Genomic DNA, 15,642 nt, shown 5'->3' with positions numbered 1-15,642 from the left:
TTGTTTACATAGATGTCAAACAGCTGCAATTACATATCTAGGTTATCAGGACAAGCAAGGGGCCAGGAATGAACTTTGAACTCTGAAAATCGCACCTACTTAACTGTGTCAATGTAAAAACAAAACTCCTCGTGGTCACAGAGGGAGATAAAGCTGCTACTTTACTACAGGGAGAGGACGGGTGTCGAGGGGAGAGAGGGGGGAGAGGAGTGTTTCTGGGTGTGGAACAGACTGCCATCCTATCAAGGGGGAGTAGCAAGTTGTGGTGTTTTGATCAAGATCCAGCAGAGGTTGGAGAAAAAGAGGGGAGAGAGAGACAGAGAGAGAGAGCGACAGAGAAAGAGAGAGAGAAATACTTCCACCCACCTAACAGGGAGACACACTCATAAACAGCGGAGACACAGAGAGGGACTCAGAACTGCTGGAGGAGCACAGAGAGAGCACAAGGTGTCAGAGAGAGAGAGAGAGGAACACTTGACTTGAACACTAGAACACTTGAGTGGCTTCACTAACATAAGTATTATACTAACACAGACACACACAGTGAACCTTGAAACACAGACACACATAGTGTACCTTAACACAGAAACACACACAATGTGCCTTCATTAAGGAGAAGTCTCACACTGACACACACTGAGTGACTAGCCTACACCTGAGAGCAGAGATATTTTACTTCAGAAAGAGGAGTCTTACACACAGACACTCTCTCTCACTCATACAGTACCTGTGCCCATCCTGAGAAGGGATATTGAACCCCAGAGAGAAGTGAGGAGGAAGGTGAAGGGGAGTGGATGGATGCCTTTTGTGAACTCAGTGGCCTGGATCCTCTATGGGTGAGTGCATGATGGACCTCATGTTCAAAAGTTCACTTGTTTGAGCAAGTACCTGTAGTCAACTGTTTGAAATCTATTTAGAATACAGTGCCTTCAGAAAGTGTTCACACCCCTTGACGTAAATGGATTTAATTGTCATTTTTGGTCAACGATCTACACAAAATACTATGTAATGTGGAAGTGGAAGAAAAATTCTAACATTGATTAAAATGTATGACAAATAAAACCTTTGGCAGTGAGTCTCTGTCAAGTTGGTTGTTGATCATTGCTAAAAAGCCATTTTCAAGTCTTGCCATAGATTTTCAATTTGATTTAAGTCAAAATTGTAACTAGACCACTCAGGAACATTCAATGTCATCTTGGTAAGCAACTCCAGTGTAGATTTGACCTTTTTGTTTTCGGTTATTGTCCTGTTGAAAGGTGCATTTGTCTCCCAGTGTCTGTTGGAAAGCATACTGAACCAGGTTTTCTTCTAGGATGTTTCCTGTGCTTAGCTTTATTCCATTTATTTGTATCCTAAAAAATGATGATGACAAGCATACTCATAACATGATGCAGCAAAACTTGTGGGATGCATTTGCAGTTTGTTTTGGTTATGTTTCAGATTATTTTGTGCCCAATAGATATCAATGGTAAATAATGTATTGTGTCATTTGGTCTCGCTTTTACAGTAAATAACAATGGAAAATGTGGATGCTACCATGATTACGGATAATCCTGAATGAATCATGAATAATGAGCAAGTGACACAGGGAGCAGGGAGTGAAAGACGAGAGACGGCAACCAACCAACAAGCCGACTCGCACTATAGTAGACTAATAGCTGCCATAGCTAGGTTATTTATCATCAAACATGATGACGTAGTACCTGTCTTGACTGCATCAAACCAGGAGAAGCTATTAAAGCTAACTAACTTTAGCTAGCTAGGCTAATTGAGGCTGCAGTGCACGCACTTTCTCATCCTACAGTTACAAATAACAACAACTCCATTCAGAATACTGGGCAGAAGTCTACATGTTGGCTCTTGGTCGTTGTAGCATGTCCTTCTCCTTTGACTTTCATCTTCCACTGATTAGATATCTCCTAACTTTTGCCACACACAGAGGCTCTATGACTGTAGCCTATTGCCGCTTTGCTGACTTATGATTGGCCAACAACAACAAGCTGCACGCTCCCCTCTCTCTCTCTCTCTCTCTCTCTCTCATCCACCTACCCGAAACCCGTGACAATCATATCAGAGCCGACCCAGACCCGTGACATTATTTAGAATTCTGGATCCGGATCCGCTCGGGTCTCAGGTATTCGGATAGAGGTGGAGTATGATCTTTGGGGTATGATCTAAAGCTTCAAGTTCCTTGGTGTGCACATCACTGACAACCTGAAATTGTCCATACACACAGACAGTGTGGTGAAGAAAGCGCAACAACCTCAGGAGGCTGAAGAAATTCTACAGATGTACCATTGAGAGCCTCCTGTCGGGCTGTATCACTGCATGGTACAGCAATTGCTCCGTCCGCAACTGTATGGCTCTCCAGAGGGTGGTGTGGTCAGCCCAACGCATCACCGGGGCACACTGCCTGCCCTTTGGGACATCTACAGCCCTCGGTGTCACAAGAAGGCCAAGAAGATCATCTAGGACCTCAGCCATCCGAGCCACGGCCTGTTCACCCCGCTACCACCTAGAAGGCGAGGTCAGTACAGGTGCATTAAAGCTGGGACCAAGAGACTGAAAAACAGCTTCTATCTCCAGGCCATCAGACTGTTAAATAGTCCCAACTAGCCGGCTCCCACCCAGTACTCTACTTTGCCACTTAGAGACAGTTGCTCTATGTACATAGTGCTGCCATTTGTATACAGTCATTGAATCCCATATAACTACTGCTGTACACACCTTTTCTGTTCATATACTGTCCATACGGTCTATACACACCATTTCGGACTCTGACATGGCTCGTTCTGATATTTTGGGGATTTGTGTGTATTGTTTTGTGCTGTTAGTTATTATTGTACTGTTGGAGCTAGAAACATAAGCATTTCAACACCATCCAATACCTTTGGGATGAATTGGAACGCCGACTGTGAGCCAGGCATAATCGCCCAACATCAGTGCTGACCTCACTGATGCTCTTGTGGTAGAATGGAAGCAAGTCCCCGCAGCAATGTTCCAACATCTAGTGGAAAGCCTTCCCAGAAGAGTAATGAATGTATAGAATATCACTGCTCCAGAGTCCAATGTTAGCTTACTTTACACCACTCCAGCCGACGCTTGGCATTGCGCATGGTGATCTTAGGGTTGTGTGCGGCTGCTCAGCCATGGAAACCCATTTCATTAAGCTCCCGATGAACAGTTGACGTTGCTTCCAGAGGCAGTTTGGAACTCGGTAGTGAGTGTTGCAACTGAGGACAGACAATTTTTATGCGATACATGCTGCAGCACTCAGCGGCCCCGTTCTGTGAGCTTGTGTGGCCTACCACTTCATGGCTGATGAGTCGTTGTTGCTCCTAGACGTTTCCACTTCACAATAACAGCACTTACAGTTGGCAGCTCTAGCAGGGCAGAAATGTTATGAACTGACTTGTTGGGTGGTGCCACATGGGACAGTCACTGAGCTCTTCAGTAAGGCCATTCTACTGCCAATGTTTGACTATGGAGATTGCATGACTGTGTGCTTGATTTTATACACCTGTCAGCAACGGGTGTGGCTGAAGTAGCCAAATCCACTCATTTGAAGGGGTGTCCACATACTTTTGTACATATAGTGTATCATGCAATTATTGTGGCAGGACTATGTATTGTTCTGCAGGGATAAATGCATCTTGGCAGAGTAGTGTGTATGTATGTATGTAATGTACTGTGTAGGATTGTCTTTTTTACTAACGTTCTGCCAATTTTCTATAAGGTGCTCATTGGTGGTTGACTTTATTGTCCTGAAAGAGTTCAGTTCAAACTGTCCCAGCATGCACACGTTGACACATTTAAACCTACAGGGCGTAGAGTAAGTTCAGAGTTCAGGCATACGTTTCCGAAAGTTTACTTTCAAAGTTAGGTTACTGAAGACTTTCCAGGTAGACTTCTCTGTGGTACAAGGGGCGGCAGGGTAGCCTAGTGGTTAGAGCATTGGACTAGTAACTGAAAGGTTGCAAGTTCAAATCCCCGAGCTGACAAGGTAAAAAATCTGTCGTTCTGCCCCTGAACAGGCAGTTAACCCACTGTTTCTAGGCCGTCATTGAAAATAAGAATTTGTTCTTAACTGACTTGCCAAATAAAAAAATAAAAAGGAAGGTACAGTATGCATTGACCTTTCTCAAATTACATTAGAGCCATAGGCACCTATGTAAGTGCACTTAGGGCAGACAGGAATAATCCTTGCCAAGAAAGACCTTAGGCTACGAGGTTCCAATATCCACATACCACTTAATGAAGAAATCAATGTATTGGACATGCATTGTAATCTAAGTAGAGTGCTGGCTGTAATCTAAGTAGAATGATGGCATGGATAGTGACACCACGCTAAGCACGAGAATTGGAGTCTCAAAGAGTGTAAGCATCCTATGTGATGCTACGTAGGTAATGTAAGGATATCTGGGAATATCAGGTACAGCAAAGCATGTGGATCAATCAGTATGTGGATAGCTGCCGGTAATCCCTAATAGTACAGATAGGAGCAAAGCTCCACATTCTGTATCTTGATTCAAAAAAATGTGAGAATGGCCCTGATCCAGCTAGAAAGCCATTAGTCAATCCCCCTGTCCTCTCTCTCTCTCTCTACCCCCCCCCTCTTTCTCTATCACTCAGACCTGCTATTCACATGCCAGCCAAATTCAGATACACATGTGAACTATCGTTGGTGTGAGTGTACTTTTATTCGAAAATTGGAGAATGGCATTGATCCAGGAAGAGATGTATCGGTCAATCACCTGTCATCACTCGCTCTCTGTCTGTACCTCTCTCGCTCTCTCCCTGTGTCATTCTCTCTATTCCCCCTCTCTTTTTCTTTCTTTCTCTCTCTCACACACCTGATATTCACATATCAGTCTTATTCAGGAATAGACATGCAAACACTAATTGAGATTTCATCCATAGAACAGTCTGCTACTTCTAGAACAATCTGCTACCAAGTAACATGCCATAATCGTTATATTGCCAACAAAGCCAGAAAAATGGCCATTATCAGTCGATGTACCATCCGAGCTCACCAATCTAACTGTATACAAAGGTGGCCGACCTAATCTTGTGCCAGCAGCCTCTTTAACAAAGTTCCCAACGTGGGACAAGACATAAAACAGAATGTTGCGAATGGGAGAACTCTGGAACATTCAAATGAAACATTTACAGAAGGTGAAACATAGAACACATAACGGATATGTAGTAATTCTATGGCAACGTATGTCCCTGGGCCCGGAGCCCTTCAGAGTGGTGCGGCTACATCAACAACATAATCTTACTTTGGTAACAGTTCTAGTCAAAGAGCTGAAAGGTGAAAAGAGAATTATTTCATCCCCTATCAATCAAATGTTATTATCTTGCATTGTGGATAAAGACAATTTGACATAGAGAATCCTGCATTCAGCAAGAGAGGTGTGGTTCAGACAACACCTACTCTGCAAACTGGAGGGATTGTATTGAAACCCTGCAATTCAACATGTTTTGAAAACCTTATCTTAAATCAAAACTACTCTGCAATTTGGGAGACGTGACAAAGGCAATGATGAACAGTCCTGTCGAGACAATTACAACATTCTCTAAATGACAATGAACAGATCCAATTTAACTAACTAACTAACTAGTATGCCAAATGGTTGAGATCTTTGGACACATTTATGCTTGCAGTGACGTAAAGTATTACAGTGAAGAATTGAATGATATCAAAAAGGAATCAGAATGTATCATTTCTCTCCGATAACTGAAAGGTGCACAACACAGTCCATGCAGGCTCTCTCTCCTCAGTTCACATCACTACGTTTGATAGGTAAAAATAGACCTTCCATTTCCATCCAAACCAAGGTCTGGAAGAAGCTTCTGTAGCCAATTCAGAAAACGCTGAGCAAGGTGACCAAGAAAAAGCTTTTGAGTTTGTTTGACAACTTACGATTCTTATATAACAGTTGTAAAAGTGTTTGTTCGCAGGCCTAAATTTACCACAGGAGCCAAGGAGAGACTGTGAAAAAGACTCCCACTCATTGAGTCAATAGCCATCTAGCACTTCAGAAGAATACCTGTTACACGGAGAAAATATTCAGTAGGTGGATGAATTTCCTCACACATGATCTGGAGTATTTTATGTAGTAGGAGCAGAATTTCCTCATGTGGGATAAACTGAAATTAATAACACATTTGTTAGTATAGTAACACATTTGGTGTTGCTGGTGCGTAAAGACCGAACATACAGCTGTTATGAATTGTGGTCACTCTCCCTTATGCCCTTGGGAGTCTGCCTTGCCCCGCTGTTACAAGCTGCTGTGTGTGTGTTTGTGTGTGTATGATTCACAATGCTGCATCGCCGCTACTCAACAAGTCCAGCCGACCATAGTAGTTAAACCCACTTCCTCTCGCAACTCTGCAGGCACCTCTAGCTCCTCCAAACTGCAGCCAGAAACCCAGCCCCTCGTCAGAGGGCTTAGAGGTGATAAACAGGGAGAGGTGAGAGTACAACAGAGCACTTAGAGGCTAAGAGTATTTTGGTGCTTTTTACAGTCAGACTTCCTTCCTTTTCAGCCCACCGTCGCCGGGGGCTGCAGGCTTGCATGATGCAATCTGGAAATGTGGATTTGGCAACTTCGGCCAACAGTACACACTTCGGTCGGCACAAACAGAATACATCCCACTGTCGTCTAAGTGGGTTTGTATCGTCATCATGTACTGTAATATATTGACTGACTTCGCCCTTCCAAAGGGGAAAGTTTTTAAACGTGGTGGAGCCGTGGGTTAAAATATTCCAGGACTGACTCAGCTCTGTAGACAAAAAGACGAAAAACTCCCAAGCTCCAACCATCCAACCAACGCACACACAGATTACCGTATGTTGACTTGCTGTGGTTTCACTCTCCATTGCCTAGATACACAGACCAGGACATTATACTGTAGCCAGCGTCCAGTTTCTCTGGACTGGACTCAGCCCTGCTTCAAACAGTTCATTTAACAACCCTTGCCCTCAATAATCTGTCACTAGGCTAATACCCTGACAGGAGTAAACTGTTAGACTGATATATCAAATTGACGTTCCTCAAGTTGACAGTACAGTAGGCGAAGCTTGGAGGAAAATTGGTTGAATTGAATTTATTTGAACACAGCCAATTTAGAGACTGAATGAGTAATTCTGTACTTAAAATGAACTCATGAAAACAATGAACAATACTCCATTACATAAATATAAATCTGTATTGAGTCAAGAAATAAATGAATTCTACTCAGTGCAGAGAATGGTGCAGAAACCTACTCCTCCACTCTCTACCATCCTAATTCACACATATTAACGGGTCTATCTTTGTCTTTTCCAGGACTGGAATCGAACGTGGTACACGGACAAACCGGACCTGACCGAGTGCTTCCAGAACACGGTGCTGGTCTGGTTCCCGTGCGTCTACCTCTGGCTGTTGGCGCCCTTCTACGCCCTCAAACTCTACTGCCATGACTGTGGATGCATCCGAATCTCCACTCTCTGCACTGCCAAGACGGTGAGCCAACCCATAGAATCCCAATATGGTCAGCGGTCGGTCCAACGATCACAGAACAGTGACTTGAATTGTCCATTCTAGTCATTCTATCTCTATGAGTTCATAAGCACATCCAGTGGCTTGCAGATGCAGGGTACAAAAAGTAAAGTCATGAAAGAAAAATAGATACCCAGTACCCACACACTGCTGGATGCGCCTGTAGTGTTATTCAGTGCAACGTTTCAACCCGAAAGTACAACCAGCCTGCACCAATCAGTCCTGAGCCTTAAGACCAGCCTTTAAACCAAACCGCAAGAGTAGACATGGCATGGCCATTAACATTATACAAGACCAGGCGAGTGTTCGAGTGCACCAACCATATCTGCCATAAAATAATATGAGTGTGAAGTACTGTGAAAACCAAGCACCACATGGTTAGTGTTTATATAGGGCCGGCCGGGGACAATTTCATGCCTTAGAGAGCAAGAGGAGGGGATATCAGTGGGGAAAAGCCTTGAAGGTTTAGAGAGTACTCAAGAAAGCATGGAGAGTTTACAGGACAAACGTAAGAGTTTACAGGACGAACGTAAGAGTTTATAGGACAAACGTAAGAGTTTACAGGACGAACGTAAGAGTTTACAGGACGAACATAAGAGTTTATAGGACAAACGTAAGAGTTTACAGGACGAACGTAAGAGTTTACAGGACGAACATAAGAGTTTACAGGACGAACGTAAGAGTTTACAGGACGAACGTAAGAGTTTACAGGACGAACATAAGAGTTTATAGGACAAACGTAAGAGTTTACAGGACGAACGTAAGAGTTTACAGGACGAGCATAAGAGTTTACAGGACGAACGTAAGAGTTTACAGGACGAACGTAAGAGTTTACAGGACGAACGTAAGAGTTTACAGGACGAACGTAAGAGTTTACAGGACGAACGTAAGAGTTTACAGGACGAACGTAAGAGTTTACAGGATGAACGTAAGAGTTTATAGGACGAACGTAAGAGTTTACAGGACGAACGTAAGAGTTTACAGGATGAACGTAAGAGTTTATAGGACGAACGTAAGTTTACAGGACGAACGTAAGAGTTTACAGGATGAACGTAAGAGTTTATAGGACGAACGTAAGAGTTTATAGGACGAACGTAAGAGTTTACAGGATGAACGTAAGAGTTTATAGGATGGCATACATGGCACTCCAAGAGGGTTACATGTACATTTAAATGTCTTGGTCCCTTCTCACTTTCCAATGTTATGTTCCATGTGGTTGTACTTCAGTCTGTATAAAGTATATAAAATACTTACAATATGGAGACGTGCAACTTGACAATATGTATTGACAGTTCCAGAGTCTCTTGAGTCCAGATTGTCATTTAGGTGCTAAAGATGCATGTTTCTGGTTTCCCCAGTAACCAAAAGGTTTGAATCCATCACAATGACAGTACTGCAGACCTCATTCTGCTTCCCTCCCTGTGTCTGTCCATCCTCCAGGTGCTGGGGTTCCTCCTGGCCTCATTTGGCTTCGTGGAGTTCTTCTACATTCTTCTGGAGAGGAGTCATGAGATCCAAAACCACATGGTCTTCCTCCTCAGTCCCATCATACGCAGCTTGACTGTGGTAAGTACTGTAACCATCAGCCAATGTCTTTGTCTCAGCTTCTTTCTTCACGATTGCTCTCTCTCTCTATCTACTGTTTATGTCTCAGTATCTGCTGTTGACTTCTCTTTCCTGACAGTAGATCCTGGGGGTTGCTTTCCCCCCCTACCTTTATTTAAGCAGGTGACAAACATGATATATATTTTTAATGCACTGCCAGGATCTGCTGTCAAGGAAGAGAAGTCAAGAGGCGATACTGAGACATAGTAGACGGAGAGAGCAATCGTGAACAAAGAGGCTTCCCTGACAGCAGATCCTGGGGGTGCATGCGTATAGCAGCAGATTGAGTCGTTTACTCCTGATTTACTCTTAGAGAGGGCAGGGGCTAAGTAAAGCACTCCATGACTTCTGTCAATAAACACTGTGTGACAACTTCTACAATGATTACAAAGACATACTGTACTCTACTCTCAAATCATCCTCCCCACTAATTTACAGTACTGGGATCAGGCAGAGAAGAACGTCGGTGGAGAGCAGTGCAGTGCACTATGGGAGGCCCAGCTAGATAGAATGAAGTCATGTTTACTACTGTGTGTGGGGGGGTATAATGTCAGATTTAAGACAGAGGCAGAGGTGCAAGGGGTTGGGAATAGGCAGTGTGCCTCCTGTAGCTGACTCACAGAGCCATGACCCCCCTACCCATAAATCCCCTCTCCCTCAGAGGCCGAACACAAGTGCTGCACAGACTCAGTCCCTCCAAATCAGACAGCCTGGCCCACCTGTGGTCACCTCAGACTCTTAGGTCAATATCAGCAACTGTTTGGGTGAAGAAATACTGAATGCATCTCTTGTACCAGGTACACAAGGCATCCATTTTTTAAAAGGTCACTTTTTTATCACATTAGCGACCCAGATTTGAAATCCAAGACATTGCTACAGTTAACCAGCCATGATATTTACAGTTGATTGGTTGGTTGCTATGTAAATAAAAAGCCAAGGCCAATCATTTTCTGGACACAGAACCATAATGGCAGCCACCACCCTCTGGTTTCCCCATACGTAAAGCTAAGGAACACAGTGTCCAAAAGAAACTACGTTATTTTGCTTGTTTCTCGTACTCATTGACCCATATAGTCAATGTATGGGAATTTTTTTAAATTCACCAGACTCACCCCGGTTCGTGGTCATGGTTACTCTCCCTTCCTACTTGCTGCTTGCAAGGCACGCCATCTGCTGTAATCAGCGACACCATGACGCAGAGTTATTTTTCCACCACAATTCCCCAGACTTCCAGTATAATTACTAGGTAGGGAATTGAGTTAGGTTTTAGTTTAGTAATGGACTTAGTTACACCCACTGACTTCCATTCAAGGAAATGGGTTCCTCTCAAAAGGGAATGACCATTTCTTGCTTGCAATGTGGTTAGTTAGGCAACAGGCCAAGCAGCATAGAAACTGGGAAATGAACCTGACATCCAACCACACAGCATAGATCTTTTTCTATACAGTGTTTCTACCTAGCCTGGTCCCAGATCAGTTTGTGCTGTCTTGCCACACTATAACCTTTAGGAGTTGTCAAGGTAGCACAAAACTATCTGGGACCAGGCTAGTTTCTATGGCGTCATTGATCTATCAAGAGTTTATACTGGTAATTATGAGTCTGGAGGCCATTTCTTTGCCTGCAATGTGGCTAGTCTAACAATTGGCATAGAATCTGAAAATTAACCCAACAATCACCATATTTATCTCCACTCTATAGCATACATATAGTGTTTATATGGTGTTCATGGCTGTTTGCTTAAAAACAGGACAGTTTTTAAGATCTGATGGAACCAGTATGGTATCTATTATGCAACTCTATAACCACACTCTACTTTTAGTGATGAGCTGGCGAGGGTAGATGACTTCTCAACTTGACCAAACTACAGACAGTCAGAGATAATTACAGCCAAAACTCAGCCCGTGGAGAGACGAGACACTGGTGCCCCAAAACATGGAATCAGTCCTGTTTAATCTACTTATTTTACTAAACATTTATTTAACCAGGCAAGTCAGTTAAGAATTTTATTTTACTTACAATGACAGCCTGTATTCGAACAAAATAGAAGAGCTCAGAGATGTTTTTGAATAAAATAAAATAAATATAGTGCAATTCAGGCAAAAGGCAATGCATGGATGGAAGGAAGGAGGGGTGGAGGGCATAGTACCATACATCTGTTGTTTTATTGAAGGAAGTCAGCAGGATAACAGCTGCTTCTGCGGTCAGGGAAATCCCAATCTAACCTCTTTCTCCAAAACCAGCAAAAGCCAAAACCAATCCTTACAAATATTTTCTATTTTGCCATTGATTCTTCTCAGCTTTCTTCTCAGCCTCAGAGAGACTACTGGGAATGACAGTGAATACAGAGGATTTATTGAGGGATTAATTTTCATCTTCAAAGTAATAGTTGTTGAGTTTCAAAGTAGACTCGCTTGCCAGTCCTCAGTCGGGGGTCTCTCCTTTCAAAACACTCGCTTGACTTTCACTGTCCGTTGTAATGCAAGTCTTACTAATCTCACTCTCTCTCCCACTCTCTCCTCAGGTCCTGGCCATATGCATCATCCAGTTGGAGAGGATACGAGGCTGTCGTTCCTCTGTCTTCCTCTTCCTGTTCTGGGTCCTGGTGGTGGTGTGTTCCCTGGTGCCCCTACGGGCAAAGATCCAGCTGGCTATGTACGAGGTACGGTGGTAGTAGAACATGACTTTATTCTCTATGGTCTATGGGAGAAGTAGCAGGTGTGATGACACAGGCACTAACATACTCAGTGTCTGCATGACTGATGTTACAAGTTCACGCTATGTGAATGTAGGTTAATAGAGACCACTGTCAAAACAGTCATGACACACAGTAATTTTGTATCGTAGGAAACAATTTACTTGGATGAATATGCTACGCCTACATCCTGACTGTTATGTCTGCTTAGGTTTGCACTCAGTGACCCTGCAGAACTAGTTTGTCTGAAGGGTTGTCTACCCATAGTCTAGACTTAGAGACTAGAGAGCGCATTGCTTGATATAGAGATGCTGTTGTGCCTGCTATGCTTTATTCGTAACTCCACAAAATTAACCAAGGGTTTTCTAGTCTAGACTTAGCATGACTTGGGTAGAAATGCATTGCCTCCCAAAAGTCGACAGAGGAAACCCTGCAGTGTTGGTAGGGCGGATGACAGACACCGCCAACTCTCGTCTCCCTTGTCTCCCTAAAGCCTCTGTAGATTGCTAGACTCCCCTCTCCTCTCATCTGGTGTCTCTTCCTTCCAGACACTGCAATCATTGTCCTCGTATTTGTCAAAGCGGTAACAGCATTCGTGCTTTTAGAAAAACACACATCCATATCACATCCTTATCGCCTCCAGTATGACATTACCACACGTAGTGTTTAGGCCAGCGGTAATGACAGGTCTGAGGTAAAACCGATAGTGATGGTGAGACAACCCAACATGGCAGCCCAGGGTCAGACCAGAGGCACGTCAACACCACTTTTATAGGCAGGAGCAGCCAGCAAACACCTACTGGGACCGACCTACTGGGAAATACAGTATTTGTATTATCCTCTCAACACAGTCACATACACCGGGAGAACAAAACATTAAGAACACCTTCCTAATATTGAGTTGCACCCCCTTTTCCCCTCAGAAGAGCCTCAATACATCGGCACAAGGTGAATGGCCCATGTTGTCTCCAATGCTTCCCACAGTTGTGTCAAGTTGGCTGGATGTCCTTTGGGCGGTGGACCATTCTTGATACAGACTAGAAACTGTTGAGTGTGAAAAACCCTGGTTGGATTTAACAGGTGACATCAATAAGGGATCATAGCTTTCACCTGGATTCACCTGGTCAGTCTGTACACTAGTGTATAGACGGGCACATTTTCAAACGTGCACACACGTGGCCACCACCAGCACTGATCATTTGGACAAACTCAGAGAAGAACTTTGAGACAGCTCTTCTGGTAGACAGGCAACAACATTAGAAGACAGTTGTACCTGTATCTCAACATGAGACATTTCACTGCACCGGTAAAAGCGTTGAGAGTGTACATAGTGTACAGAGCTCATGTTTGGTTTTGCAGACCCAATTCCCTCGGCTCATTGGTCAGACCAACTGACCTATGTTTACAGGCATATATTACCACCCACTCCTAGCCCCATACCATCCTGACCCTGTTTTCACTATGCGGCCGGATCCAGTTTGTTCTCCCCATCTGCACTCTGGGCGCAACATAGGGTGAGGTTGTCATCAACAACTACAGGAAACGGAGGGACGAATATTCCCCCATTCACATGGGCTGTAGTGGAGCGGGTCGAGAGCTTCCAAGTTCCTCAGTGTCCACATCACTAAGGACCTATCCTGGTCCAAACACACCAACACAGTCGTGAAGAAGGCACGACAATGCCTCTTCCCCCGTCAGGAGGCTAAAAAAGATTTGGCATGGGCCGTCAGATGATCAAAAAGTTCTACAGCTGCCACCATTGAGAGCATCTCGACTGGCTGCATCCCCACTTGGTATGGCAACTGCTCGGCATCTGACCGCAAGATGCTACAGAGGGTAGTGCGTACGGCCCAGTACATCACTGGGGTTGAAGTCCCTGCCATCCAGGACCTATATACCAGGTGGTGCCAGAGGAAGGGCCTAAAAATGGTCAAAAACTCCAGCCAACCAAGTCATAGACTGTTCTATCTGCTACCGCATGGCAAATGGTACAGGTGTGCTAAGTCTGGGACCAAAAGGTTCCTGAACCTCTTCAATCCCCAAGTCATAAGTGTGCTAAATAGTTAACCAAATAGCTGACCGGAATATCTGCATTGACCCTTTTTGCACTATTTTGACTCTATGCATACACACTGGACTCTACCCACACACTCACACTGACAATCCAACACATACACGCACACATTCGCCACACACTCACTCATCACATACAGAAATAGAAAATAGCAGCAGTGTATCTATCCTGTTGCCTAGTCACTTTACCCCTACCTATATGTACATATCTTCCTCAATTTCCTCGTACCCCTGCACATCGACTAGGTGCTGGTACCCCCTGTACATAGCCACGCTATCATTGCTCATAAGCCTTTGACTGTAAATCTACACCTATTGTTTATGAAGCATCTGACAATTACAATTTGATTTGATCATAAGTCGTACCTGTGCGGCAGACAGCCTAGCGGTTAAGAGTCTTGTGCCAGTAACCGAAAGGTCTCTGGTTCAAATCCCTGAGCCAACTAGATGAAAAATATTTTGCCTTTGAGCAAGGCAACTTAACCTTAACTGCTCCTGTAAGGGCTGGATAAGTGTCTAAAATGCTAAATGACTAAAATGACAAAATCACTCCAACTGCCGTTTACTATGGCTCTGACTTTCACACAAAGGGAAACGGGTCAACATTAGGTTGACATATGGGCCATCAAAAACAGGCCTGCTGCTGGTCTCTTATAAGTTAAGAATAACATGTGGAAACCACATTTCACATAATACGTGGTTAATATCACTGTTTTGGCTGTCTTCCATTGAGAAAGAGGGAGGGAGGGTTGTTGGTTTGTGTCTGCTTCTCCCACAATCTCTCTATTTACAGATATGGGTCGTAGCGTGACTGCAGGGAGCTTTTTACTATTGCTTCATTTATATTAAAGACTTTGGTTTTTCACCATGATTTGGCTTTACGGTTCAAAATAAGCTTTATTGAGTCTCTCTGTGATCGTGGCATATAACCATATCCTGTCTTATATAGTGTTCCTTATGTTGAGTTCAAGCATGGGAAATCTTGAAATCTTTATCTGGGAAGAAAAGCTTGCATTTTGACAAACTCATGCAAACCCACACTGATAAAATAAAAAGTATAGCAATTAATGATACATTGTTTACTAGTTGTGACAGAGCATTTAATTTGAAACACGATTTCCTTGATGGCACAGTTCCAATGCTGTGTGTAACCAACCCATTTCCATGTCTTAAAACTCAAAAGATGCATATCTCAGTAACCCACAAATGGTTACACAACTATATGTTGCATGAGAAATGCAATGACAATAATAACATTGGCAATTGTACTTATTTAACCCTTATATACTTAGGCAAATCATGTAATATTCACTGTTTCCTTTTTTTAACAGGGTATCACCACCGATATTGTGAGATACACAGCATTTTTCTCCTACTTCTCACTCCAACTGGCCCAGCTCTTCCTGTGTTGTTTCGCTGACCAGCCTCCAGAGGGAAAAACCGTCCTCGTCAAAGTAGGCATTAGATCAGAACGTGGGCTATATTTCACTTCCGTCAAAATGCTCTCTCCTTCCAAAACATGAGAGAATGCTTGGGCAGAGACTGGGATTGAGAATAGAAGCCATCTTGTGGTTTTTGACTTTCGTTGTCAACACACTCCCTGAGTTTCCCTTTTGGTGGAAGATCAAGTGATTCACTTCCTCTCTCTGCCCACTTTCCTACGAGGACACTGTAAATTAATGAATGAATGTGTTGTCTACTCTGTCCATTCCATACACACGACTC

At 43.6% G+C, this 15,642-nt stretch overlaps 1 protein-coding gene across 1 annotated transcript in view; it reads left to right on the top strand.

Annotated features, from left to right (window-relative positions):
- Window positions 1-345: 345 nt before the first annotated feature.
- Window positions 346-15,642, top strand: part of LOC115117480 (multidrug resistance-associated protein 1-like) — a 34,067-nt gene continuing 18,770 nt past the window's right edge. The window contains exons 1-5 of the mRNA XM_065006170.1: window positions 346-836; window positions 7,335-7,511; window positions 8,988-9,113; window positions 11,674-11,811; window positions 15,249-15,371. Of these exons, the coding sequence (XP_064862242.1) occupies window positions 795-836; window positions 7,335-7,511; window positions 8,988-9,113; window positions 11,674-11,811; window positions 15,249-15,371 (606 nt within the window). The 5' untranslated portion in view covers window positions 346-794. The remainder of the gene's footprint in view (window positions 837-7,334; window positions 7,512-8,987; window positions 9,114-11,673; window positions 11,812-15,248; window positions 15,372-15,642) is intronic.

This window comes from Oncorhynchus nerka, linkage group LG21, assembly GCF_034236695.1.
Source record: "Oncorhynchus nerka isolate Pitt River linkage group LG21, Oner_Uvic_2.0, whole genome shotgun sequence".
NCBI lineage: Eukaryota > Metazoa > Chordata > Actinopteri > Salmoniformes > Salmonidae > Oncorhynchus > Oncorhynchus nerka.
The sequence above is the reverse complement of the archived record's forward strand: the minus strand, read 5'-3'. Positions and strand labels throughout refer to the sequence as shown.